At 42.1% G+C, this 26,349-nt stretch overlaps 2 protein-coding genes and 1 pseudogene across 2 annotated transcripts in view; all 3 read right to left on the bottom strand.

Annotated features, from left to right (window-relative positions):
* The window catches only part of POPDC2 (popeye domain containing 2), a 19,495-nt gene extending 9,839 nt beyond the window's left edge, over nt 1–9,656 (bottom strand). The window contains exons 1-2 of the mRNA XM_008056050.2: nt 8,985–9,656; nt 1,031–1,139 (exon numbers count right to left, since the gene is read on the bottom strand). Of these exons, the coding sequence (XP_008054241.1) occupies nt 1,031–1,139; nt 8,985–9,475 (600 nt within the window). The 5' untranslated portion in view covers nt 9,476–9,656. The remainder of the gene's footprint in view (nt 1–1,030; nt 1,140–8,984) is intronic.
* Nucleotides 3,867–4,916, bottom strand: LOC110595462 (annotated as a pseudogene).
* Nucleotides 9,657–17,649: 7,993 nt separating the features above from the next.
* On the bottom strand, nt 17,650–25,681 carry LOC103258365 (cytochrome c oxidase copper chaperone). Its single transcript, XM_008056039.2, has 3 exons — nt 25,460–25,681; nt 22,756–22,844; nt 17,650–17,787 (listed from the first exon to the last, which is right to left on the bottom strand). Exons 1-2 carry the CDS (start codon nt 25,564–25,566, stop codon nt 22,760–22,762), a joined length of 192 nt encoding a protein of 63 aa, XP_008054230.1. The 5' UTR covers nt 25,567–25,681; the 3' UTR covers nt 17,650–17,787; nt 22,756–22,759.
* Between the last annotated feature and the right edge of the window lie 668 nt (nt 25,682–26,349).

Raw genomic sequence — 26,349 nt, 5'->3', positions numbered from 1 at the left:
CTCAGGCAATCCTCTCGCCTCCACCTCCCAAAGTGCTGGGATTACAGGCGTGAGCCACTATGCCCAGCTTCCTCTTCTATTAAATGGGGTAATTAATAATAATATCCAACTCACAGAGTTGTTGGGAGAATCAATGAGGCAATATAATATGCAGTGTCTTTCACATGCTAGCCATTCAGTAAGAGAGCACTACACAGAAAGTAACCAAAGCCTGAAGGACTGGCAGAGCAGAGTAGGGCCAAGCAGCCAGGCTCCTGCCTTGGAGCATGTATGTAAGTGCCCCCATGGAGTCCTCTGTGACACCAGTGGTCCCATGGGCAAGCTACTGAACACCCACTGTGTTCTAGGTAGTATCTTTGGAGCCTGGGGATAGAGAGGGGAAAGCCTTGATTTTTACTTCAGAGAGCTCACCATACAGAAGACATAAAGGAAACCAGATTGCCAGAACAGAGAGCAGTATGTACACCGGTCAGCATAAGTAAAAGGAACAGAACAGGCACGCTGGTAGAAGCACTGAGCTGTTGGGGGAAAGCTGACAAGGTTGATCTGAGCAGGTACACAGGAAATGAGGTACCATGGTCTCATCTAGAAGGGGAAATGTATTTCAAATAGAGGGGACACTGGGGACCAAGGTATGGAGTTGCAAAACAACATGCATGTTTAGGGAAGTCCTGGTGGCTTAGCATGTCTAGTGTGAGGGAGGGCGGGTTGGAGATGTGGCTGGAGATCACCAAAGGGTTTTAGTTACCCTCTAGGGAGTGTGAGTTTTTATCTTGTGGTTACCAAGGTCTTCTGGAAGGGTTTTAGGCATATGAGTAACATGGCTCAACTGTCAGGCACCAGTACCTCCTTAGCCCACCCCATCTCTGCCAGGAGCCCAGGCCCTCTTTCCACAGAGAAGGAACACACCCACCTCTAGCCATATACTGGCAGTGGTGCAAAGCACAGATGTGAGAGGGAAGGATGGAGGAATGGATATTGCTGAGCTACAGTGGGGGCAAGGCAGTGCTGCCATAGGATTCCCCATTACCTGAAACAGACCCTCCTCAGAGGGCTGCAGCGATTCCCACTCAGGAGAGTCCATGAACTGGTATGGAAAGATGTAGTGCAGAAACTGCCCATCCTGGCTGACACGAACCCTGGCCAGAAGAGAAAAGAGACTACATGGGAAAAAGGAAATGGCTGCCCAAACTACCAGATTTATGTGTTGCCGATTAACCTGAATGTTCCAGTAGAAATACCTTGTCTATAACATGGTAGAACCCAAAGAAAGAATAGCCTGAATACTGTGTGGAAGCAGTTTATTATTATTATTTTATTTATTTGAATCAAAGTCTCACTCTATCGCCCAGGCTGGAGTACGGTGACACAATCATGGTCACCGCAGTCTCGACCTGCTGGGCTCAGGTGATCCTTCTGCCTCAGCCTTCCAAGAACTACAGGTATGCACTACCATGCCCAGCTAATTTTTTATTTATTTATTGTAGAGACAAGGTCTCGCCAAGTTGCCCAGACTGGTCTCAAATCCTTAGGTTCAGGCAACCCTCTCGCCTCCCAATCCCAAAGTGCTGGGATTACATGCATGAACCACCATGATCGACCTTGGAAGTAGTTTAGAAATGGAACCCATTGAGACTCCCTAAGCCCTTATTTTCCTCCTCCTTCTCCTTACTGATGTTCATTTCCAGGTTGCAGAGTAGACAGATGCCCTGGGAAGTTTTTAAAAAAACTCCTAGCTTTGGTTGTGCATGGTGGCTCAGGCCTGTAATCCCAGCACTTTGGGAGACTGAGGTAAGGGGATTGCCAGAGCCCTTGGGTTCGAGAACAACTGGACAACTTGGTGAGACCTCATCTCTACAATAAATTAAAAAAAAAAATTAGACAGGTGTGGTAGCGCATGCCTATACTTCCGGCTACTTGGAAGGTTGAGGCAGAAGGATCGCCTGAGCCCAGCAGGTCAACACTGCGGTGGCTGTGAGCATGCCACTGCACTCCAGCCTGATGATGGAGTGGGATTCCCCCAAAAAAAACCCCAAAACAAAAAAAACTCCTAGGCTTGAGTCTTATCCCAGAGAAACTAAACAAGAATCGATGTAGGTAGGGCCAGGATGTGGTGGCTCTCATTCATTATCCCAGCACTTTGGGAGGCCAAGATGGGAAGATCGCTTGAAGCCAGGAGGTCAAAACCAGCCTGGGCCATATAAGACCCTCATCTCTGTAAAAAAAAAAAAAAAAAAAAAAAAAAAAAATTATATATATAATGTATGTGTGTGTGTGTCCAAAGCCTACCTACAGATATATATGTGAGTGTATATAATAGCCAAAGCCTACCTACAAATACACATATTTAAATCTCCCCAGTGATTCTAATGTGAAGCTAAAATGAAACTTACTGCTGGAAAGCCCTGCTATCCACTAGCCACATATGGCTATTTAAATTTATATTTATATTAATTAAAATTAAAAGATCATTCCCTCAGTTACACGAATCACATTTTAGGTATTCAATAGCCACATGTGGCTACCATATTATACAACACAGATATAGAACATTTCTGTCATCACAGAAAGTTCTGTTGGACAGAGCTGATCTAATCTAATTTAGAGGTTCAGCCTGGGGTACCTTCTCCTCTTTCCTCCTTCCCAGTAGGTTACATAAGCAGCCATGCTTCATACATCACAAGCTTACATTTAACCACTTTTCAGACTTTCAAGGCAGTAGTAAGTCCACTATATGCCAGACTCTGTGCTGGACACTTTACATGTGCTCTCTATGTAATCTTCACAAGATAGGTTATTCTTTTCTGTATTTTACCACTAAGGAAACTGATGCTCAGAAAGGATGAGAGGCAAGCTAAGGTTACACAGCAGTCAAGTGGCAGAACTGAGATCCGGTGTTCTTAGCCCAATACCATGCCACCACCCTGTTATCAGAGCTTTTGGTAGAGAGTAGGGGACACTCCTAGCATTGCCCCTTCCCTACCCTCTCTAACCAGAGTGTGACAATATCAGTTTCTGTCTTTAGACCATGATATCCCATGCACACCGTCCAGTTGTAGTCCAGGTGTGAACACCCAACCAAAGCTGAGCCAATTCAACTCCCTCCCTGGGAATTTGAAACTGGAATTAATTGAGTGTGACTCATGTCTTGAATGGGGACAACTATCAGGTATTTACAAAACTAACACAATCCTCTGTTGAGAAACTAAAACCAATTTTTGAATCAGGTAATTAAGACTTTGAAAAAGCATAGATGACAATTGGCCACAGAGAAATTTGAAATCTATAAAATGCCTTGGTAGAACATGTTCTTGTTTCTAGCATTACCTGAGGCTCAGGTGCATGTCTTTCCTTGAGTTTGGTGAGAAATCCTTGAGTTTGGTGAGAAATCCTTGTTTCTTTTTAAATAAAGGTTTTAGCCAGGCTTGGTGGCTCAGCCTGTAAACCCAGAGCTTTGGGAGGCTGAGGTGAGTGGATTGCTTGAGCCCGCAGGTTCGAGACCAGCCCAGGCAACTTGGAAAGACATGATCTCTACAATAAATCAAAAAATTAGCCGGGCGTGGTAGCACACGCCTGTAGTTCCAGCAACTTGGAAGGCTGAGGCGTAAGGATCGCCAGAGCCCAGCAGGTTGAGGCTGCGGTGGCCGGGAGCATGCCACTGCACTCCAGTCTGGGTGACAGAGTGAGACTCCAACTCAAAAAATAAAGAAAGAAAGAAAGAGAGGTTTTTTCCCTTCAGCTAGTTAGAGTGAGTTTCTGGAGTTACAGTCAGAAATCCTAATATATGTGTTATAATTTTATGAATATTCTTATTCCACACTACAAATAGGTTAAACAACTGCTCTCGACTTGTCCATGTCACAGGTTTAGCTTTGCAACTCTAGGTTAGAAGGCCCACTATTGCTGCTTACTGTCTTTGTGTGCATACCCTTGTGGCTGCACATAGCCTGGTCCTTTGCACCTGCAGAGTAGGGGGGATGCATTCTGTGAGAACTTGTTAGATCTAACAGCATGTCAGTGACTGTGTCTGGGGGCAGTGGGTGTATTTCAGATAGGATGTTGCATCTGGAAAAAGATTAGAATCCAATGTGGACTATATCCTCTTTTCTCCAAAACACTCAGCTTCATCTTCAACCTCTCTTCTAAAGTGAGTTATATCAGGTGATGGGGTGCTTCTGTCAGGCAAAGGGGGAAAATAAAAAAGGTCTCTAAGGCATACCTTTCCATATGGAGGGAGTTATAATTCCATTGTTTCTGGAGCTTTCTGGTTAAACAAATATTCATGGAATACCTCCTATGTTTCAGGAGGTCTGGGGCCACAGAGATGAGTACAATCTGATCTTTGTCTGAGGATTTCACAACTTAGTGGAAGTCACAGGCACATAAATAACTGACTGCAAGTCACTGTAATAAGTGCTATTGTGGAACAGGAGCACAGAGGAGGAAGGTGGCAGACTTCTCAAAGGACATGCTATTTGAATTGAGTTTTGCTTTTTGAGGAACATGAGCCAAAGTTTTATTTGTTCCTTTCTTGCACTTGATGTACTCTTCAATGACATCCTTGGCCTGAGATTATTTGCCATAGTCCTTAACTACACAACTGTAACCAACCACTTTATAGGGTTTTCCCTCTCTGTCAATTTTACACAGGCCTACCAGTTCCCCTAGTTTCTTGTTATCATCAACCTTAATTATGTTGATTTGGTGTCCAGCACAAAGGGACTCCTCCAACTTGATGTACATAGGCTCATCACAGTTGGATGCAAGCACACTGAGATGGGCCTGGCGCTTGTCTAAGGCTTTGGCATCCTCGTGAATTCATGCACTAGGCTGTCATGAATGAGGGCAGTCTTCACCTCTTGTAAAGCAGTGTCCCCATCCATTACACCTCCAGTAGTGATGCCTTCCTCAGCCATGGTGGTGGATTACGGGAGACTGGATCTTGAACGCACCTGCGTCTCCACCTCTGTGCAACTCCAAGCAGCAGGGCAAGAATAAGCTGAGTTTTGAAGGATGAAAGCAGATAAGGATGGGGATTGGCAAAATCTAGGAAATCCAGGGTGGCAGTCTGTTCTCCAGTGTGTTTTTTTTTCTCTTTCTCCGTGCCACTGGAGTTTCAACTGGACACAAGGGAGCACAGCTAAAGCCTACATTTCCCTGCTTTCCTGGCTGCTGGGTATAGGTATGTGATTGATTCAGTCCTGGCTCATGGGATATTAGCATTCCTGGGTCTGCTCTTTTTTTTTTTGGAGTCGGAGTCTCACTCTCTCATCCAGGCTGGAGTGCGGCGGCACGCTCACGGCCGCCCCAGCATCGACCTGGTGGGCTCAGGTGATCCTTCTGCCTCAGTCTTCCAAGTAGCTGGCACTACAGGTATGTGCTACCACGCCTGGCTAATTTTGTGATTTATTGTAGAGATGAGGTCTCGTCAAGTTTCCGGTAGTTCTTGCTCTTAATGAATGCCTAGATATATGTGTATGTGTACAAATTACCAAAGACCATCAGCGATGAATAAGCTTCTGCCTATTATCTGACAACCTAAAGAGAGAAGACAGAAGAAGAGGTGGGTCTCACACCAAGCTGAGGATGGAGTCCGCCCATAGCTTTTGATGGCAGAAACACACTTGCTCCTAAGACCAGGTGATATGTATAGACTGCCTGGCCAAACTTCTCGATTAAAAGGAAGTGCCATGCTCTCCTATATCAGCGTCTTCCTATATTCTATCTCTAGCTGGACCTGTTCCCCTCAGGTCTCTAATTAAACATGCTTTCTTTCAGGAAGTCTGGTCTGATCTCCCCAGAAAAGCTAGATCCACCAGTTACATGGTCTCATTGCACTTTGCACTTCTCTGTGGAAATACTACATCAACCACTATATCAAACATTAATTCTCAATTTTTTTTTTTGAGTTGGACTCTCACTCTGTTGTCCAGGCTGGAGTGCAGTGGCAGGCTCACAGCCACCACAGCCTTAACCTGTTGGACTCAAGTGATCCTTCCACCTCAGCCTTCCAAGTAGCTGGAACCACAGGCACACACTACCACTCCTGCTATATTTTTATTTATTGTAGAGACGAGGTCTCACCAAGTTGCCCAGGCTGGTCTTGAACGCCTGGGCTCAGGCAATTCTCTCACCTCAGCCTCCCAAAGTGCTAGGATTATAGGCGTGAGCCACAGTGCCTGACTAATTCTCAACTTTCTTAATAGGCTGTAAGCTCCATGGGTACAGAATAATATTTTTCATTTTTAATACCAGATCCCTAGTCCCTAATACTCTTCCCTGCTCCACAGGTATCAATTCCAAAAGCAACCTAGCACTCTTAAAAAATATTTGGGGAAGAGGGGGAGGAAGGAATGTAAGAAAGAAGAAAGGAAGGAATAAATGAACAAAGGAACAAACTAATAACAGATGATCAAAATCTCCATGAAAAGCTTCTCTTAAAAAAGAAGAAAACAGGAGACAGATCCACCCATCACCTCACTAGGCAAGAAATCTGGAACTCAGGCAAACCACCAAAGAGTAACAACATCTCAGTGTGTGAGTAACATGTAATGAGCCTGTATAGCTCACTGAAGCCATTTAAATTGGAAATACTGTATCCTTTATCATTTGTGTCTTCCTCCTTCTTGGTCTCCTGAATGATGGGTAATTTCTTCCTATATGAATATCTTAACTAGTTACCTGCTCAGGAGGCTGTACATATGGGAGCTTGAGGTTTGAACTTTGCATGACAGAAACTGTTCAACATTTAGCAGTGCTTAACAGGGTAATACGCTTTGAGGAAGTCACTTTGCCTCTCTGAATGTTGAAAGGAACTGATTGCCCTCAATAAAACAAAAAAGATTTCTGAGGCTTGAGCTCCAGAAGACAGTCTGCATGTGAGATGGGGAGGTCTACACAAGAGGCCTCCATTTCCTGGCACAAAATTCTTGTCTGCTACTTTGAGGTGTTTGGTACTTCACTCTAACCAGTCCAAGATGTGATGATTCTCCTTTAAAACCAGGGCTAGTAACAGACTAGAAGCCTCTTCCCCTGTGTCCAACTTAGCAAAACTGAGACAGGGTGACATTGAAAGATAACAACACAAGGGAAAAAAAGCCTTATTTCAAAACTTGTTTGTTTGTTTTTTTTAGTTGGAGTCTCACGCCCCAGGCTGGAGTGCAGTAGCAAACTCACGGTCTCCCCAGCTTTGGTCTGCTGGGTTCCAGCGATCCTTCTGCTTCAGCCTTCCAAGTAGCCAGAACTACAGGCACACGTTACCACGCCCAGCTAATTTTTGATTCACTGTAGAGACAAGGTCTCACCAAGTTGCCCAGGCTAGTCTTGAACCCACGGCTTAGGCAATCCACCCGCCTCGGCCTCCCAAAGTGCTGGGATTACAGGCTGAGCCACCAAGGCCTGCCTCAAACCTTGAAAGCAAGGAAAAAAATCAAAATTGTCTAATTTCTGACTCAGGCTTTTGATGCTAAGTATACTAGGAAAAGCTACACCAAGGGGCAGCCCCCCCTTCACAGAGAAGTGGTCTTATACAAGTTCACAGTATATCTATCATATGTAAGATACCATAACCATATGATAATCGCAATGTGCTTCCAGCAATTGAGTGCCATACATACAGAAGAGGGGACACTTCTGCTGGTCTCAATTCCCTCCTCTGAACAGAGTCGCTATAAGGGGCAAAAAACATATGGATCTCATGGATGGGTGAATTTCCTAAATTGTCTTCATTTTAAGCATGGAACTTGCAGGTGGCAACAATTATGGCAATAGTTACATGCATGTGTGTTTACTGTATTTGTTTACAAATAATAGCATTTATTTACACTTTCAGTTCACTCATAAATGAAATAAGATGTCTCCCCACAAAATGCCTCCCCTCATAGTTCACTCAACCCAGGAACTCTTAGTTCAGACATAATTAAAACAAATATACACAACTTTAGATTCTATATATTAATACATAAATGTGTATTATTACTATCAGTAGTTGTTGTACCATCATCATCATCATCATCAAACTTTTTTTTCCATTGTGTGGTTGGCAGTCTTATCTGGTTTCTTTTTTTTTTCCTCTTGGAATTAAAGTCTTCTGATTACCATCTTACTATGCTCCCCTGGTCTCAAGAAAGATGACAGTGGAGGAGTGGGTGGTACGAGTGCCACTAAAGCAATATTTAAAAGAACACACAATTGCCTATAAAATGTGCAGCACAGAGCCCCATGATATTTTTTCAGAAGACATCAATAGTCAATACTCACATCCAGGTTGACTGGGAATACACTGATCCTGACTAAGACCATTTCTGCCAATGAGAGGTGATGTCTTCACCAAATCCTAAATGAGACATAGGGGTATGCTATTCTTGTCTCCTTGTTGGGCCCTCAGACTTATAGTACTGCACTTGACTTCCTGGTCTGCAAGAATCTCCATAGAATGACCAGGGATGAAAAGTGGACAAGGGGTATTCTCTCTCCCTACTGGGCTACTCAGGTATCTCAAACACAAAGTGGGCTGTTTCCTTGATGCCCTGGCAGGGAGCAGTGATTATGGAAAACCCCTTGTTTCTGGCATTGTTCGCTGCACATCATGGTTGGTGCTTAGCAAATGTTGAATGCATATGAAACAAATTAATCTTGTTGAAATGCTGTTTTCCAAATCTTACTCAGATATTGCAGCAACTTAGGTAAGACACACTGGTGTGTGTGTGGTGGTGGAGGGTGTCATTTAGGGTTAAGGTTCACCAAGCACTCACTCCCAGCTGCAAGTGCACACACAACATTCTAAGAAGATGCTTCAAGATCTGGTTTCCTCTTGGCAAAAGCCAAGAAAGAGGAAGCAAACCACTCTTAGAAAAATCTGTCTTGGTTGGTTTGACTTGCCACATCCTTCCCTCAACAGAAAGGGACATGAAATGGAAGGGAACACACTACTAAAAGAGAATTGTGGGCTGGGGAAATTCTGGGCAATGAACAGAGTAGCTTACCGGCCGGTGAGTAACAGGGAAAGGCGGTTGATGGGTGTTTCACCCTCCACAGCATATGTCTGTTCAGTGGCCAGAGTCAAGACCTGCCCTTCGCAGCAGTGAACAATCTCCTTGTATGTCTGCAGGGGGACCTGCAGGGGCAGGTACAGCGTCTTGTAGAGGAGGTCAAACTCCTCAGGGAGGGTATCCTTGCGCAGGCGGTATACCAGGTGTGCCAGCTGAAGCAGGCAGGCCACTGCCAGCAGGAAGCTCCAAAGGACAATGTCCAGGCCACAGGCATTGAACCAGCCCCACAGCACACAGCACAGGTAGCCTGTGCCCAGGAAGCCAAAAAGGTAGAAGCATCCATATACCCCGCTGCCCCCCATGAAGCCCAGGAGCAAGAAGCAATTGGCCAGGTGGTAGACAGCCCCTTCCAGATCCTGCTTCCAGCCAACACACACTGGCCCCTGCCAGAGGGGGTGACCCACTATGCTGCTGGTGGCGCTCATCTTTGGGGAGTCTCAAAGCCTTGCTGGGCTCGAATACCGTCTCCACACAGGAAACTCAGTGAGTAAATCTCCTCCCAGGGGTCCTCTCACCTCCGGCTTCTCACCACCAGCTCCACCTTTCCTGGGAGTGGTGCTTCCAGTCGCTTTGGAAATGAATGGCAGAACATAGTACACTTCATGGAAAATTCACAAACTTTTTTCCTCTTTCTTTCTCTCTCAGCAAGGCTCTGGCTCTCCCTGCAGAGCTCTGGCGAGCTTCCGTGGTTCCACGTTTCTTAGGACAGTCCTCAAATCTGGTTCTTAGCCAAAAACCTAAATTGTCCCGAGGGAAAGGTAGGACTGTTGGACTGAAAACTTCAGCAGTGTAGGAAGAAGTAGCCACATCCTGCTCTCTGTTGTTCCCAAGCAGAATGAGTTGAGCCAGCATGGGAGGCACACTTGTGTTCCATTTGGAATGTGTTCTCTCTTGGCACCGGAAGAAAGGGTGACCCCAGATGGATACCATGTTTGGAATTGGAATCCAAGAGGTACTGGCAGTGAGAAAAAACAGGCCAGGCACACAAGCAGGCTGGCAGAGCACTTAACATACCTCCCAGGGTACAAGATAAGACCTCGGGGCAGAAGCAGGCAAGGAGGGACAAAGGAAAAGGGAGCTGAGGATTTACCTCAACACCTCAGGCAGGGCACTACCCAGAGTGCTTTGGTGGGAGGGGAAGATGGCTGGGAGGGTACATCAAAGTCGTAAAGTATGGGACTATTATCAGAAAAAATCCTTGCAGTGAAAAACCCCTTGAAAGCCTTTTTAAAGTCATACTGCAAATATCATTAGATATTTGACATTCACGTAACAAAAATAGTCATGTAAAGCAGTTTTTTAAATTCTAAACTAACTTTCCCTTGCATATATTTGGACTTAGTAATTGTTAATAAATGGTAGTACACTGCCCAGATTATCACCCCACCCACCCCAATATTTCCAAATTATATCTACCACCTACTAAACAGCCATAAAGTACCAGATCTAGATTAGGCATTTTACATACTTATAATTTAATAATCACAACAACCCTTCAAAATTAATATTATCCTCCTCCTAGATTTGGAAGAAACTGAGGGTCAGAGAGGGAACAAGTTCCAGGATTTGAACCCAAGCCTGTCAAATATAATACACTGCCCCAAGTAGTTTGCACAATAAGTGGAAGTACAGGACTAGATCCCTGACTCCCAACCCCACATTCCTCCTATGAAGTTTAACTTCCAAGGAACTTCTGGTTGAGACTGTGGATCTGCTGTGAGCTGCCAGGAGTTAAATCTGGAGTATGCAAACATTAAACTAAGAAATGTGGGCCGGCATGGTGGCTCAAGCCTGTAATCCTAGCACTGTGGGAGGCCGAGGTGAGAGGATTGCCTGAGCCCAGGGGTTCGAGACCAGCCTGGGCAACTCGGTGAGACCTCGTCTCTACACTATATCAAAAAAATTAGCCAGGCATATTTCCAGTGCTTGTAGTTCCAGCTACTTGGAAGGCTGAGGCAGAAGGATCACCTGAGCCCAGCAGACTGACGCTGGGGTGGCTGTGAGTGTGCCACTGCACTCCAGCCTGGGCGAGAGTGAGACTCTGACTCCAAAAAAAAGGAAAGAAAGAAAAGAAAAGAAATGTGACTCTGGTTTCCAAAGGACTCCTTGTTGCCGAGTTAGCACTTACTACCATTACTCTTGTTGCCCCTGAGGTGCAGGTAGGGCGCTCAGTAACCTTCCAGAACTATCCAAATGCTCAATCCACAGGAACTTTCATGATACTGCTATCAACTAACTACAATTCATGAGAAATTAGAAATTGCCCAATATGCTCAGGCGTAGTAGTTTCCAACTCAACAAATTTTTTTTTGAGGGTCCACTATATGAGGTAAGCGAAACATTCTCTGGGAGAAAGAGACCTCAAAAAAACCAATGGCAATTCAGTGTGTGAAGCACAATAACCAAGGTGAGTCTGAAGAGCGGTGGCAGCCTAGAAAGAAAGGTGGCATCGGGGAGAAGAGATATAAGAGGAGCTGGCAACTGGTAGAATTCACCAGGTAGGCAGAACAAGAGCAGCAGCAGCACAGGCAGAAGTGTGAAAATGGCATGCTGAAGGAAGCCAGTTTTTAAAATTTGATTAAAACTGACTGACTGGCAAATGTGTTCCCTTATTTTCCAAACTTAAGAGGGAAAAACGATCAGTGGTGAGAGAAAAGTTAGAGAGCCTGGAGAGGAAATGCCCTCCAGGTCCCTGCACAGCCACAACGGGGACCCTGATGTCATTTGAGCAGTGGCGCTGGGGGGTTTCCACATGCTGTTTTTATGACCCTCGCCTGCCTCCCAACCAACCCACCTACTTCCACAAGCAGCAGCTGCCCATCCTTCCACCTGAGTCATGCAGCCCCTGAGCTTCCAGAGTAGCTGTCCCTGCCAGCTGTGAGCAGGGAAGACAGAAAGAGAAGCAACCAATGTCCTGCTCAAGATAGGATTTCAAAGCAGCTCATCTTTCTTAGTATGGTTGGCCTTGACCCTTTAAAGAGACAGGCAGATCCATTCACTCTATAGTTCACTTGCCCTGCTGCCCTGTCAATCCACATATGTGCTTTCTCAGCAGAAGGTATTTTTCTCAAGCAGTTATTGTTTTCTCATGTCATCCTATGATACGTACTTTTTAAAATAGAAGAAGTAGGCTCAGAGAGGCTAAGAAACCTGCCCAAGGTCATGGGGTAGTATGTGAATAGGGATTAGAGTCTAGGTTCGTGTGACTCTAAATTGCATATTCTCTGTACTATACCATCATACTAGGTACTTTTAGTTTATACATATCCACATACAGGCTCAATTATTGCCACAGGGGATTTGAGTATGCTGCCAGAGTGGCATACATGTCAGAGAATCACAGGTGCACTGACCTCACATGTGGCATGCAGTGATAGTGACACTAATACCTACAGGATAGCACCGGTGGTCAGAATACAACAATGAAAAGTTGTCTCTTATTTATTTTAAAATCCAGATTTGATAGAAGAGGAAAGAGGTATTGTTTTTCAAAATGGTATGCTTTTATAAAGAAATTCACAAGCATGAAGGCAGAACCACAGTAGAAAATATCTGGGAAAGAAAAAAAAGAAAGTAACACAAGTCTTCTCATTTGTCGAGTTTATTCAATTTAATAAGCATTTATTCAGGACAAATGACATGTTCTAGGAACAGCAGATATAAAGATGACCAAGACAATTATCACCTCCAAGAAACTTTTGACCCCCCCCCAAATTGCAATCCAATAAAATAAGTGTATCCAGGCTTCAAAGGAAAAACACTAATGGGGGAGCAAAGAATTCAATCCAATTCAATTCAATGCTATAACCTAACTAACATTTATCAGAAAAACATCACAGGGAAGGTGACATTTAAGCTGGTCCAAAAAGATGAGTAGGTGTTCCCCAGCTAGGGGAGAGCAATCCAGGAAGGGGGAACAGAATGTGTACTTAAGCCCAGAAGTGAAGCAAAAATGTCTGGCATATTTTGGTAACAGAGAACATTTTGTAGGTGAATCAAAAACGGCAGCAGGACACAAAGCAGGAGAGTCATGCTGGGGGCAGATTATGAAGTTAGCTGGCTAACAGTGTGGCCATCAAGTGTGGCCATGAACCCATCCTGGTCTTTGAACTGTTTGCTACTTGTCTATGCTTAGATAAGATCAGAAATTGAGAGTAAATGTTAAGAAATTTTTATAGCAAGTTGACAGAAACTTATGGCTTTTCAATTTAGTAACAAAAACTTTTGGCTTATAGAGCATCTTTTTTTAACTGTTTTTTTTTTTTTTTTTTTTAATTTCATTTTCCTAGTATTGGTCTGTAATGAATTGGAAAAAAAAAAAAAGCTAGTTCTTCACCACATATAGTTTGAGAAACACTGAGCATGAAGTTAATATTTTCCTAATATGGATAATAAAGTAGAACAGAGGCATGATTTTAGGCTTTGGCCACATACTGCCAAGTTGATCTTAAGCTACACTATTGGTTGTCTTCCAAAGGTACGTATTTCTCTTTTCTTTAGTTTATGGAACTCTGATTTTGCTTTGGCAATATGTTAAGCAAGGCGGGCTCCTCTTCTAGTTGCCAGGGTAGAAGCCAAGCACAACATCTTATTTGCCTCAATGGCGACTAGCGTGAGCAGGCGTGTGGCCAAAGACATCTAACAGGAAGTGTGTGGGGGCTTCTGGGGAAAAGTATACTCTCTGGTGGAGAGGAGGCCAGCTACCTTTTATCCAGACTTGAATACAGTTGTGTGACGATGTAATGCTTGAAGCTACCACAGTTAAGAGATATACCTAGGGATGAGAAGGATAAAGACCAGAAAAATGGAACAAGCACAGGTTCTTGAAAGCACATCTGAAACTCAAAACTTTTAATCTCTAGACTTCATGACAGGGGAGATAAGTTACTTTTCTGTATTACCTGTCAGTCTAGTTGGACTCTAGTACTTGCAGCTGAATGCACCCTAATTCAGATCTCCTTAGGATCTCCATAAGGACTACTCTTCAGGGAACAGTTCTCTGAACATCTGATTGTCTTATTCAATAAAAACTGAACACCAGACAATGTATTATGCTCTACCAATAATTTTCTCTCTAAACTGAGTAAATGAGAAGAATTGCCCCCATAAACTCAACTTACCCATTCAGGATGACTTGGTTATTAGGTGAACAAGATAGTGTAGTGTAAAACTGGTTGCCTAGTCAATATCCATTTACCTCTTCCTCCTTTGTAACAGAATTTCATTTTTGTCCAGATACCTAACCTACACATGGACCCAAGCGGAGGGACCTTGTTTAAGCCAATTAGCATAAAGTATCCCACAGACAATTATTGGTCCATAAAAATATTTATAACCTAATTTGGCTCAGACTAAAAAGAGAAACTAAGAGTCCATGCTTGGGGAATGGTTCTTCTCTCTTCAGCTGTACTTGAATAAGAAAGCACATGATTGGCTTCATCAGTCCTGGGAGAGAGACCCCTGAGATGAAAATAACTTGAGTCTTGAATGGCACCTTCAATGAGCCTATGATATTACTATTTCTTAGAGCTAATCTAACTCTGTACGTCCATTATATATTCGAGCTCTCCTTGATGAGGATTTTCTATTACTTGCTGTCAAAGCACCATAATTGACACAGGTGGAACTACCATCTAGCAGTTTTTAAAAGCTAAAAAAAGAAACGCTGGGTATAGTCACACGCATTCTTTTTAGGAAAGCATCTTGGAATATCCATCTCAGACATGAGCATTCAACTTTATATTTTATGGTTTATATACATATGCACACTAGACAATAAACTCTTTGAGGGCAGTCATGTCTTACTAATCTCTGTATACTACTTGGTACATAGCTGGCATATAGTATAACCTTAGTAAATGAGAAATCAAACAGTTTCTCATCTTGAAAACAGGATGTCTGACTCACACATAAATATGCAACACCTAGAGCTGTTCCTTACACATAATAGGCCTCCACTAAATATGTATTAAATGAATTTATACCTCTGAATACATTTACATTAGACACCTGGTACAGTGAAGAACATTGGATTTGAACTCTAATGACCTAGACTCACATTCCAGGCTACCAGTTATTTGATCAAGGTGATTTTCTGAACCTGAGTACTTGTATCACCTGTGAAGTAGGAATTATAGTTTCTTCATCCACCCTCAATTCACATCTGTGAAAGGCATAGTAATCCCAGGGTAGGCCTTACCTAGGGATATGGTCCTGGTTTTTCTTTTTTTTGTTGTTGTTGGAGTCTCACTCTGTCATCCAGACTGGGAGCGGCCACTGCAGCCTCGACCTGTTGGGCTCCGGCAATCCTTCCACCTCAGTCTTCTGAGTAGCCAGAATTACAGGCATACGCTACCATGACCAACTGATTTTTTGATTTATTGTAGAGAGGAGGTCTCGCCAAGTTGGCCAGGCGGGTCTTGAACCCACGGGCTCAGGCAATCCACTCACCTCAGCCTCCCAAAGTGCAGGATTACAGGCTGAGCCACTGAGCCCAGCTTGGTCCTGGTTTCAACAACCTTCAAGTCAAATATTTCAAGATTAGAGAAAGGGAACTAATTAGAGAGAATCGTGTGACTGTATGTGTGTTGAGTTTAGACATTATTGTGAATAGCAGGGGGTCAGCAAAAAGGTATGTTAGAATATGGATGTTGGTCCAGCATTTTGGAAGGCCGAGGCGAGAGGAATGCCTGAGTCTAGGGGCTTGAGACCAGCCTGGCAACTTGGTGAGACCTAGTCTCTACAATAAATAAAAAAAATTAGCCTGGCATGGTGGCATGCGCCTATAGTTCCAGCTACTTGGAAGACTGAGGCGGAAGGATTGCCTGAATCCAACAGGTCGAGGCTGCGGTGACCGTGAGCATGCCACTGCACTCCAACCTGGGCGACAAAGTGAGACTGACTCAAAAAAAATGTGGATGTCACCCCCAAGGGGGCCACATTCTTCATTTTTCAAACTACTGTGCTAACATCTCTTATTATTACTGAAATGCTGCCTATCATCTTTGGGAAGGCTTACGCACTAGGAAAGGATGGGCAGAAGGTTTTGTGAGACGTACTTTTAACTGTGGCTAAGGCCAAGAAAAGTGCTTTTAGTTCCTTTACAAACCTGAATGGCAAAAGTTTAAAAAAATTAATGTTGCTAAGAAATTAGAGAAATAGGTACTCTCAGATACTAAGGTGCAAATGGATACCCTCTCTAGAGATCAACCAGGCAATACGCATCCAAAGCCTTGAAAACATGCATAGCATGTGGCCCATCCTGAGTGATTAGTAGATGACACTTATAAAGACATTCCTATGGAGACTTCCACTGCGTTATTATAAAGTAACTAAAAGAAAAAAAAAGTACAAAGTGTGTATGCCAGAGAGAGAAAGGTGTATGAAAAGGTTGAAGAGTGGTCCCATTGTAGAATGGTGGGATTTCAGGTAATACCATCCTTATATGCTTCCATAACACCAACCAACAAAACAAAAAATCAAAATTTAGGTATCTGATATGTATTTTGTTCCACACTGAGATCCAGTTCCTAGAATAGCAACTGATGTATAGCAGATACCCTAAACATTTGTGTATTTTGTTTTGTCTTTTGTAGAGACAAGGTCTTGCTATGTTGCCCAGGCTGGTCTTGAACTCCTGGGCTAAAGCAATCCTCCTGCTTCAGCCTCCCAAAGTGCTGGGATTATAGGCATTAGCCACTGCACCCAGCCAAACATTTGTTTAATAAATGTTCCTTAGTTATCTCTTGTTCTTGAGATTTTTAAACTCAATGTACTTAAAGGTAGAATATGATCCATTATTTCATTAGCTCATAACTAGCTAACCAGCTAAGAGGATGACGAGGTTGCTATACTAAGCAAACTATACCCTCTATTCAACTCCAGATATCAGTAGGGCACAGCACTGAACTGTTTGATTAGACTTGCACCAATCCAGCCTGGTCAGCTTCTAATTAATACCAAACAACTGTCTGTCCCCTAGGCACTAAACTTATGATCTTAATCTATGCTAAAATGTAAGTAGCCATGTACAGATTAATGAAGCTAAACAATTTAGATCTTCCAGGCCAAATCACTCTAGTTTGGTCCAAAATCTAAACTAACTTTTCTGAAAGACAGCTACTAAAGAACAACAATAATGGTTTAAATATTAAGGCTACGGCCAGGCACAGTGGCTCACGCTTGTAATCCTAGCACCTTGGAAGGCTGAAGCAGGAGGATCACTTGAGCCCAGGAGTTTCAGACCAGCCTGGGCAACACAGTGAGACCTTGTTTCTACAAAAAGTTTTTAAAAATTAGGACTTAAAAGCTTGTTGAGTTCTTGCTTTTAAGAAAATTTTTTTAAAAATGAGTGCTGAATGAGATGATATGGCTACCACACTGATTCTGAATTGGTAAAGGGTTAGTCCTAATTTTGGAGATTTCATTGGTTGAGACCAGTATCTGCTTTCTCCTAAACAACAAATATTCAGAATTCCCAGAATAACACAGTAACAAGAACACAAGATACTTATGTTATGAAACCTGTTGATACATATCTTTTAAGAAAAAAAAAAGCCATGTGAGTATGTGAGGAACACAAAAAAGAAACACACTTGAAGATCTCTGACCAGCAATATCTTTCTTGTTTAATAAATTATAAATACTTTTTCACACTTATCAAAGTTCATCAAAGAACTCCCCAAATAATTTAATCTTCTTCATTCTTCAGGAATTATTTATTGACACAGCAGACCACCTATAGAAAAAGATTCATTTTAGAAAGTCAGATTTCAAACATCATGCCAGTTCTAAGGAGTTAGGGAATTAAGACCATCTAAAATAAATACCTACTTGAGTAATTAACTAACGGCCACAGTAATTCTAAGTCAGTCATGAAATAAAAGATTCACATTTTTAAATTCTAGGTTTGCCTAACTAAAAACTGTTAAAACAATAACACATTAACTGTTTATTATATTGCTTAAACTTTAAAAACTTCTGAAATAAAAATTATCTTTATGTATGTATGTATATATACCCTCTCTAGAGATCAACCAGGCAATACACATTCAAAGCCTTGAAAACATGCATAGACTGTGGCCCATCCTGAGTGATTAGTAAATGACACTTATAAAGACATTCCTATGGAGACTTCCATTGCAGCTTTATTATAAAGTAACCAAAAGCAAAAAAAGTACAAAGTAATTATACACACACATATACGCATGAGTGTGTGTATGTGTATTTCTCAAAAATATCTTCCAAAAAAGGATAAGGCAGTTTATTTTTATAGACATTCAAGAGAAGAGACTTGCAAACCTCTCTCTGCTGATTCAAGTATGTTTGGCAATGATCCACAAAGTGGAAGGCAGGTCAGCTCAGTATACAAGGCACTTCCTGTGGAAAGTTACTACTTAATCTCAAGGGCAAAAATAAAAAAGGAGAGTAGCAGATTGACTGGGTTGCTGGTGTAGTCAGAACCAGGTTTCTCACTCCCATCCCAGTCCCTAAGCCAGAAGACAGAAAACAGTGCAAAAAAGGTAAACTGGGCTAGCCCACTCTTCAAGTCTAATGTGTGTATTTCCCTCATCTAGCTGTTCCCTTCATTTGGTTTAGATAAAAAGATAAACCATTATCAACATACAAACTTCTAAACAGTCACTTTTCTAAAAGGCTCAAAGGAAGAATACACCTAAGGAAAAGTTTGAGCACCAAGAATAACCAAAAATGAAACCATTCAACCTTTCTTTTTTTTATTGAGTTGGAGTCTCACTCTGTCGTCCTGGACCTGCTGGACTCCGGCGATCCTTCTGCTCAACCTTCCAAGTAGCGGGAACTACAGATGCATGCTACCATGCCCGACTAATTTTTTGATTTATTGTAGAGATGAGGTCTCGCCTGCCCAGGTGGGTCTCGAACCCGCGGGCTCAGGCAATCCACTCACCTCAGCCTCCCAAAGGCGCAGGATTATAGGCTGAGCCACCGAGCCCAGTTCCCATTCAACCTTTCAATGATAGCAGACCAAAGCATCACTACCTCTTTTGCTACATATCAGAAGGAGCTACCCAGTAAAAGACACTGGATACAAACCTCTTTGATTATACCTTTAGGTGTAAAGTCCTTGATAGGAGGGACCACCTTTTTTATCCTAGCATTTTCTAGAGTCTTAATAATTAGCTACTGAATGAATAAATGTTTAAATAGCAGAAATGACCCTTTTTCTGGATTATCTCAGGATTACATTTGCATACACAGTTGTATATGTGTGCAAAATCAGTCTATTTTAAGCACCCCACTATTAAGTTGTTAAACTTAATAAATACTGAGTATCACCACTACTCAGTGCTAGTCTCTTAATGTCTTTCAACGACTTTATCCTCCAAAGTGGGTTCTCCAGGTTTCTTCTGACAGAGAGGTGCCCATTTCTTCCTTATGTTTCTAATTTCTAGTTTCTTCTACTTTCTCTCTTGTACAGTTTTTTAAAAAGTCATAAAATAGAAAAAAATGGTCTATAATCACCACCATCATATCTATTTTTTAATAGTTTTCAAATCTCTATCATTGCTATTATGAAATCATTATATAATTTATACTTAAGCATTATCCCTGCTACGACTTCTTCAGCCTAGGCTGGTGATTGTTAAAGAGGAGTGAGCTTGAAAATCATCAGGAAGTTTCTGAGTCAACAGGTGCTGACTGGGGCCCAGGTTGTGAATTTTAGAAAACTATCCTCAGGTGACTCTGGGGTGCTCCTCTGGGTAAGAACCACTGGGTGAATGCAGCCTACTTTGATAATAAGTATAAAAGATATGTATGTAATAGATTTCTTTCTTTCTTTCTTTTTTTGAGTTGGAGTCTCACTCTGTAACCCAGACTGGAGTGCAGTGGCACGCTCCCAGCCACCGCAGCCTCGACCTGCTGGGCTCCAGTGATCCTTCTGCCTCAGCCTTCCAGGTAGCTGGAACTACAGGTGCGCGCTACCACGCCCGGCTAATTTTTTTGATTTATTGTAGAGATGAGGTCTCACCAAGTTGCCCAGGTGGGTCTCAAACCTGTGGGCTCAGGTAATTCACTCACTTCAGCCTCCCAAAGCGCGGGATTACAGGCTGAGCCACAGAGCAACAGATTTACTTATAATCTATTATATTCAAGGTACAATTAAGACCTAGCTTACTTAGGAATAACATTAAAATCTATGAAAGTTTTTGAACTAAGAAATTTTCATGATCATTGCTGGGAAGATTTAAGTTCACAAAATATTTTTCCCTCTGAGGCTATTCAAAGTAAAATGTGGTCTAATAGTCCAAGAAATACCAATTTGGTTTTTATCTTATAGTAGCACAGTTGTGTTGGGTTTTATCTTATAGCCAATAGCCTGGTTACTGAACAATATGCACTTATGCATTTTAGTAATAGATCTTTCTAATTAGCATTCATAATAAAGTTTTAAGATTGGAGATTAAGATGCAATCCCAAAAATGAATATATTGCAATAAAATCTCATTAAGTGCAAGGAGTAAAGGGCCTGTGATTTGGAGAATATAAAAGATCTAGACTATAGTTTTAATTCCACCACTACCCACTCTCAACTTGAACAAGCCTTTTTTGACTTCACTGTGCCTCTATTTCCCCCATGGAAGTTGGGGAAATAGGATACCTTGGACCAATGGGAATCCAAATACTCAGTTTCTTTTCCAAAAGTATTATTAAACTGAAAATAAAAATATGGTAGTTTGAATTCTTAAAAAGGTCCCATATGAATTCAGATTGTTCTTATAACCAGGATTAAAAAACACATAATCAAGTCACATATTCAACAAACTTCAATTGAATGTCTGCTCTCTACAATCCCAAGGTATGACTATTCAGTTCTGATTTTTATTTTATGGTTTATAAAGCATACACATTCATATATCATTTAATCATCACCACAACTCTGAAGTTGTCTGGATATGTAATGTCATCTCTATTTCACAGATAACTAAACTAAGGTCCAGAAAGTTAAGAACCTGCCAAGGTCACACAACCAGTTAAACATTAGGTTTTCTAAGTCCAAAGTTTTTGCATTTTCTCTTATACACAAATGAAGTGCCTTTAAAAATAATAGGTATACTTACACTTTTAAGAACATACTCCCCTCCAAATTTACTTATTTTACTAAATGGTTCATTATGGGATTCTTTAAATAACCATCCAGTCTAAAACCCACTTAAGTACACCATAAATACACAATAGTAGATATGTCATACTATATACAGAATCACAAAATATATTATGGTTCTCTTTTTATAAATAGAAAAAGTGAAATCCAGAAAGGATTAATATCTTGAAAGTTAAATGCAGCTGTAATGAAAAACATGCTAACTAAACACCAAGAGACACAAAGTCTCAGAACTTTCAGCCTAGACTGTTTTTTTCTATATAGTAATACTTCTTATCAACTTGGGACAGGTTCTTTATCTCTCCTTTTTTTATAGCTCAGTGAGGAAGACTGACCATATGTGAAATTCCAAAGAGACAGAAAAGAAGTAAAAGGGAAAGAAGCCAGACCCTCTACTGATATCATATTGGAATGGAACTTTGGCATTATCTCTCTGCTATCATTAACAGTGGTGGTGTGTGGGGAAGTCAGGGGAGGGGCAGAAAGCAGAGGGAGTCTGCCTGGAGACCAAGGCTCTAGTTCTGATCCTGCTAAACCTACCATGGGAGTCATTTCATAACCATAAGCTTTAATTTCCTTATTTATTCATTCATTTAATTAATAATGCTCCACTGAGCACGTATTATGAGCCAGGCACTGTTACGTGTACTAGGGGTATGACAGTGAGTGAAACAGAAAATTCCTACTTTCTCAGAGTGTATGCTCTATTTGCAGTGAAGCAACACAGATAATTAAAAAATGTGTAATATGCAAGATTAGAGTACCCACTAGCCACATGTGGCTATTAAAATTTTCAGAAACGACAAATTCAGTACCACAATTCAAGTGCTCAACAGCCACATACTAGACTAGAGAGTACAGATACAGAGCATTTCCATCATCACAGAACATTCTATTGAACAGCACTGTGAAAGAGTGATGGGGAAGGGATGCTAGTTTACATGGGGTGTTCAGGGAAAGCCTCTCTAACAAGGAGGCTTTTTAATGGAGACCTGAATGAAGTCAAGGAATAAGCTAAGATGATAATTGGAGGAAGAGCTTCCAAACAAAAGGAAATCCTTTATTTGTGGGATTGTGGCATTAAAATTTGGACTCAAAGTTCTTCAAAAAATGGCTTGAAATTTTAGTTTTATTAGAATAAGACACAGTACAAAAGAAACAGAAACAATTCCATTTTCATTTTGCGGAAAGCAATACTTCCACATTAAAGCATTTACTGAAGATCCACAATTTTCGAAACAAAAAATAGAGTATTTTCCTTTTGGTTACTTTAGTCAGACAATGCTGAGCTTCCTACAGTCATGAGATCTCACTCTAACATAACTCTGAAGGTTCTGTCAAACCCTTTCTTGAAAGCTAAATTTTCCCCTCCCAAATCTGCCGGATACCTCTCAATTTATTAGCATCATTTACTCCCTACAATGGGAGCTGAAAATTGTTATTTTATTTTTACTGGCATTTAAGCATATGAGATTAACCAGGTGAACTACATTTTAGATAGAATGTTGCTCAATTGCTACTAAATCTGTAAAGCAATACACAACTTTGAAGCAATAAGCTCACCATTTCATATCTTAAATCCCAGGGCTCTCATGCACTCCTTGTGGGCCTCAATTAGATGTCCACAGTGTTCTTCTCCTTTTTCAATGATACTATAAAAGAAAATGTACTTGTTATCTAAATAGGCATTAAGCACATTAGTAAATAAGTATGCATGATAGTGATGGGGAGTGAGGTAGAACATGGGTATGATGGAATATAGTTAGTTAAAAAAAAATGCTATTACATCAAACACCTTTGTTTTTATCTGATCTTGTGATATTTCTATGTCTATGAAAATGTTCCACAGGTAATTTTGGGGGGAATCTGATTAGAAGAAATGATTATGCATGTCAAATATTGCCTTTAGTCTATATCCAAGAAATAACACTTCTATAATGAAATTAGCTAAATGAGTAAAATATTCATGCCAAATGAAGGACACAGAGAGTAGCTCAATGTGTTGCCTACTATCACAGAGGAATTACCTTTTTGACTCTGCCCTACATTCAGACCTAAATAAATTTACTGCCAATCACAAGACATGCAATAACATAAGCATCAAAAAAGATCTGGTAGCCAGAAGACCAAGATAAACTCCCATCAAGATAATCACATAATTTTTAACTTTAAAAATTCACAAAGTAAAGACCAGGACCAGACAGCTTAATTTCTAAGGACTTAAAATGTAAATTCAGTAAATAATTAAGTAAGCCAAATTTAATTACAAGAAAAAACTGACTCCTGACTATGGGTATATGGGGAGAAGCCATAGTGGTCTGAGGTACTTGACACAAAAGAAAATTAAAGAAGGGAACAGGTTCGTCTTCCATCAAAATCCTACACCTCCTTCAATAGGTCAAGGGCTGCCTGCAAATGGGGAAACTGCCTGGGACAGTGAGCTCCTTAAGAATAGCTAGATCGCTTGTTGCTACCGTGCCAGGCACTTGACCGTGGCTTATATAATTAAAGGCTTTACAATAATTCTGGAGGCAGATAATTTTATTAGGCCCAATTTACAGACATATGAGGCAGATGTGTTAAATAACTTGCTCAAGGTTGCCAAGTTGGTGGATCAAAATTCAAACTTTGATTTTGGATCCCAGGCTCAATATACTATACAAAGGTTCAATAGCACTTATTGCTACCATTGGGGCAATTTCTGTAGGAGACTGCAGTCTCAATTCTCCCTTCACAGAATTATTTACAAAATACTGAGTATTAATAAAAATACTGAGCTTCTATACTCTTATTATCCCATTACACCATCTATAATTTATCTACTTATATTCACTATTTCTCTACTTTGGGAGGACAAAAGGGGCTAGAGGGAGAGATACACAAACTCATTATCTCAGGATTCCTAATGAGACTTGCTCCACAATAGAGGCCATATATGGGGGGGCTCCCCACCAAAAAACCCAGAGTTATCTTTTGGAGGGTGGGCCCCTTGTAGTACACTCAGAATTTATTCTTCCGGATCAGTCACCAGAAGTTTTTATCTGAAAATTTTGAGAAGACTGCATCACAATTTGAGGAAGAAACGTCCTGAGTTGTGGCAAACAGGTGAGTGGTTCTTCCATCATGACAACGCACCTGCCCACACTGCACTGAGCGGTCAGAAGTTTTTGTCCCAAAACAGCAGAAGCGCTAAAGGCATCAAAACTGACGAGTTCAAAAACTTGAGCAGGCGGGGTTCAGTGGCTCAGCTTGTAATCCCAGCACTTTGGAAGGCCGAAGCGAGTGAGTTACCTGAGCCCACCAGTTCGAGACCAGCCCGGGCAACTTGGCGAGACCTCGTCTCTACAATAAAAATAAAAAAATAAAAAATTAGCCGGGCGTGGTAGCGCACGCCTGAAGTTCCGGCTACTTGGAAGACTGAGACTGAAGGATCGCCGGAGCCCAGCAGGTCGAGGCCGCGGTGGCCGGGAGCGGCCACTGCACTCCAGTCTGGGCGACGGAGTCTCCTAACTCAAGAAAAAAAAAATCGAGCAGTAGAAAAGCATCGCGATAGGTGTACTGCATCACAAGGAGAGTACTCTGAAGATGACTGAAGTTTAAACATATAAAAACACAATTTTTAAATAAACGAATTCCGGGTTTTGGGAGATCCCTCCTCGTAAAATGAGAACAAACCTTCTGTAGATTAATGATAACCTGGATGAAATACTATGTCACTTGCCTCACAGACTGAGTTGATCTTTAACTTTTGGATGCCTTAAAAGGGCTGAAGGGGAACTCTTCGGAACAGTGAGGAATGTACCCTGTGTCCTAAATTTTGGGAGAGGTCTTTAGAAATGACCAGAAGACCTCTACTCTCTGGTCTTGCCAAATCTTATCATACCCCTTCTTACCACTCGCTACTGAGGTCACTGGCACATGGTTCCATTAACTTCAAGCTCCTGTAAATCACTAGCATCTTTATCCACTTCTACGTATACGGACCTAACGCTGTGCTTAAGCCGTAACAGATGCTCAAAAACCACTTGTAGCAGGAAGGAGTGGTTCGAAATAGCCTCGGGCCCCACTGACCGCTCTCAGCTCCCTTCATGATAGCCAGGACGGAGCTACAGAACAAGTTAACAGAGAGGCGACCGCGAAACCTAGGAGGCCCCATAACTCTTCAAGAGCGCCGCGTGGCAAAGAGAGGGCAGAGGGCGGAGGCGCCGGAAGGCGCAGGCCCCGGCGCGCGAGGCCGACGGCCGCCCCTCCCCGGCTGCGCACTGACCACGCATCGCGCGCCTTCTTGGTCTCCGGGCACGCGCAGCAGGGCTTCAGCGGCTTCTTCTCCTGAGATTCAGAAGGGGCAGGGCTTGCGGCAGCCAGACCAGGCATCTTTCGCGCCAAAGAAGCAAGAAGCGCAGACACCCCACTATGCCAGCCTCCGCAAGCGCCGATTCGTCTGCAGTCACTTCCGGCGGCCTCTCTAAAGAGGCCAGGAAGTTCGGTCGCTCGCAGGCGGGCGGGGGCCAAAAAGAGCGCGTGCGCCGAAGGGGCGTTTGGCCTCTTTAGCGCATGCGCAAGGATGCCGGCTGAAAGGTCACCTCTTTTGCAAAGCGATTTTGAGGGAAGAAAGCCGGGTAACAGAGATCTGGCAACTCCTCCAACCCCTCTTTCATGAATATCGAAAGGGAAGCCTAAGAAGGTGAAACGCCCTGTTCTAGCTGAACCAGAGAACCACTAGAGAAAGCCAGTTCTCTTGAATGATGGACTCTTTCCTCTTTTACACTCGGTGGTATTATCTGCTGTCTTCCTGGCCCCACCTTTTGCAGGCCTTTCCTGCCTTTCACCTAGTAAAACAAGTAACAAAGATATTTGAACGATACAGTTCACAAGTGTTGGGCGGGAATAAGGGTCCTCTGCCCCTCTCATACACATTAAATCCTCAGCTAATGTGCGTTTATAGCCCCCCCAACTGTTTTACTTTAGTATAAATTACTCAATCTTATTTCCTAATATGCAGGTGAATAAAACAAAAATACTTTTTCCTTTGCATTTCTTGAGTTCATTTAAGTAGATAATGTAACTTGCATTAAAATGAACATAATCTTCGGATTTTTTCTTGTAGAGAATTGCTGGAAACAGGGATTACACTCATTTTTTTTTTTTTTTTTTTTT

This window comes from Carlito syrichta, unplaced genomic scaffold (genome assembly GCF_000164805.1).
Source record: "Carlito syrichta isolate Samal-C Ts95f unplaced genomic scaffold, Tarsius_syrichta-2.0.1 Scaffold82995, whole genome shotgun sequence".
NCBI classification, from domain to species: domain Eukaryota; kingdom Metazoa; phylum Chordata; class Mammalia; order Primates; family Tarsiidae; genus Carlito; species Carlito syrichta.
Note: the sequence above shows the minus strand (reverse complement) of the source record. Positions and strands in the feature narration are given on the sequence as shown.

Bases quoted from the DNA above. Each gene is read 5' to 3' on its own strand.
- LOC103258365 (XM_008056039.2), bottom strand. From the start codon at position 25,566: ATGCCTGGTCTGGCTGCCGCAAGCCCTGCCCCTTCTGAATCTCAGGAG. The intron at 22,845-25,459 runs GTCAGTGCGCAG...TTTCTTTTATAG, and splicing joins AAGAAGGCGCGCGATGCGTG to TATCATTGAAAAAGGAGAAG.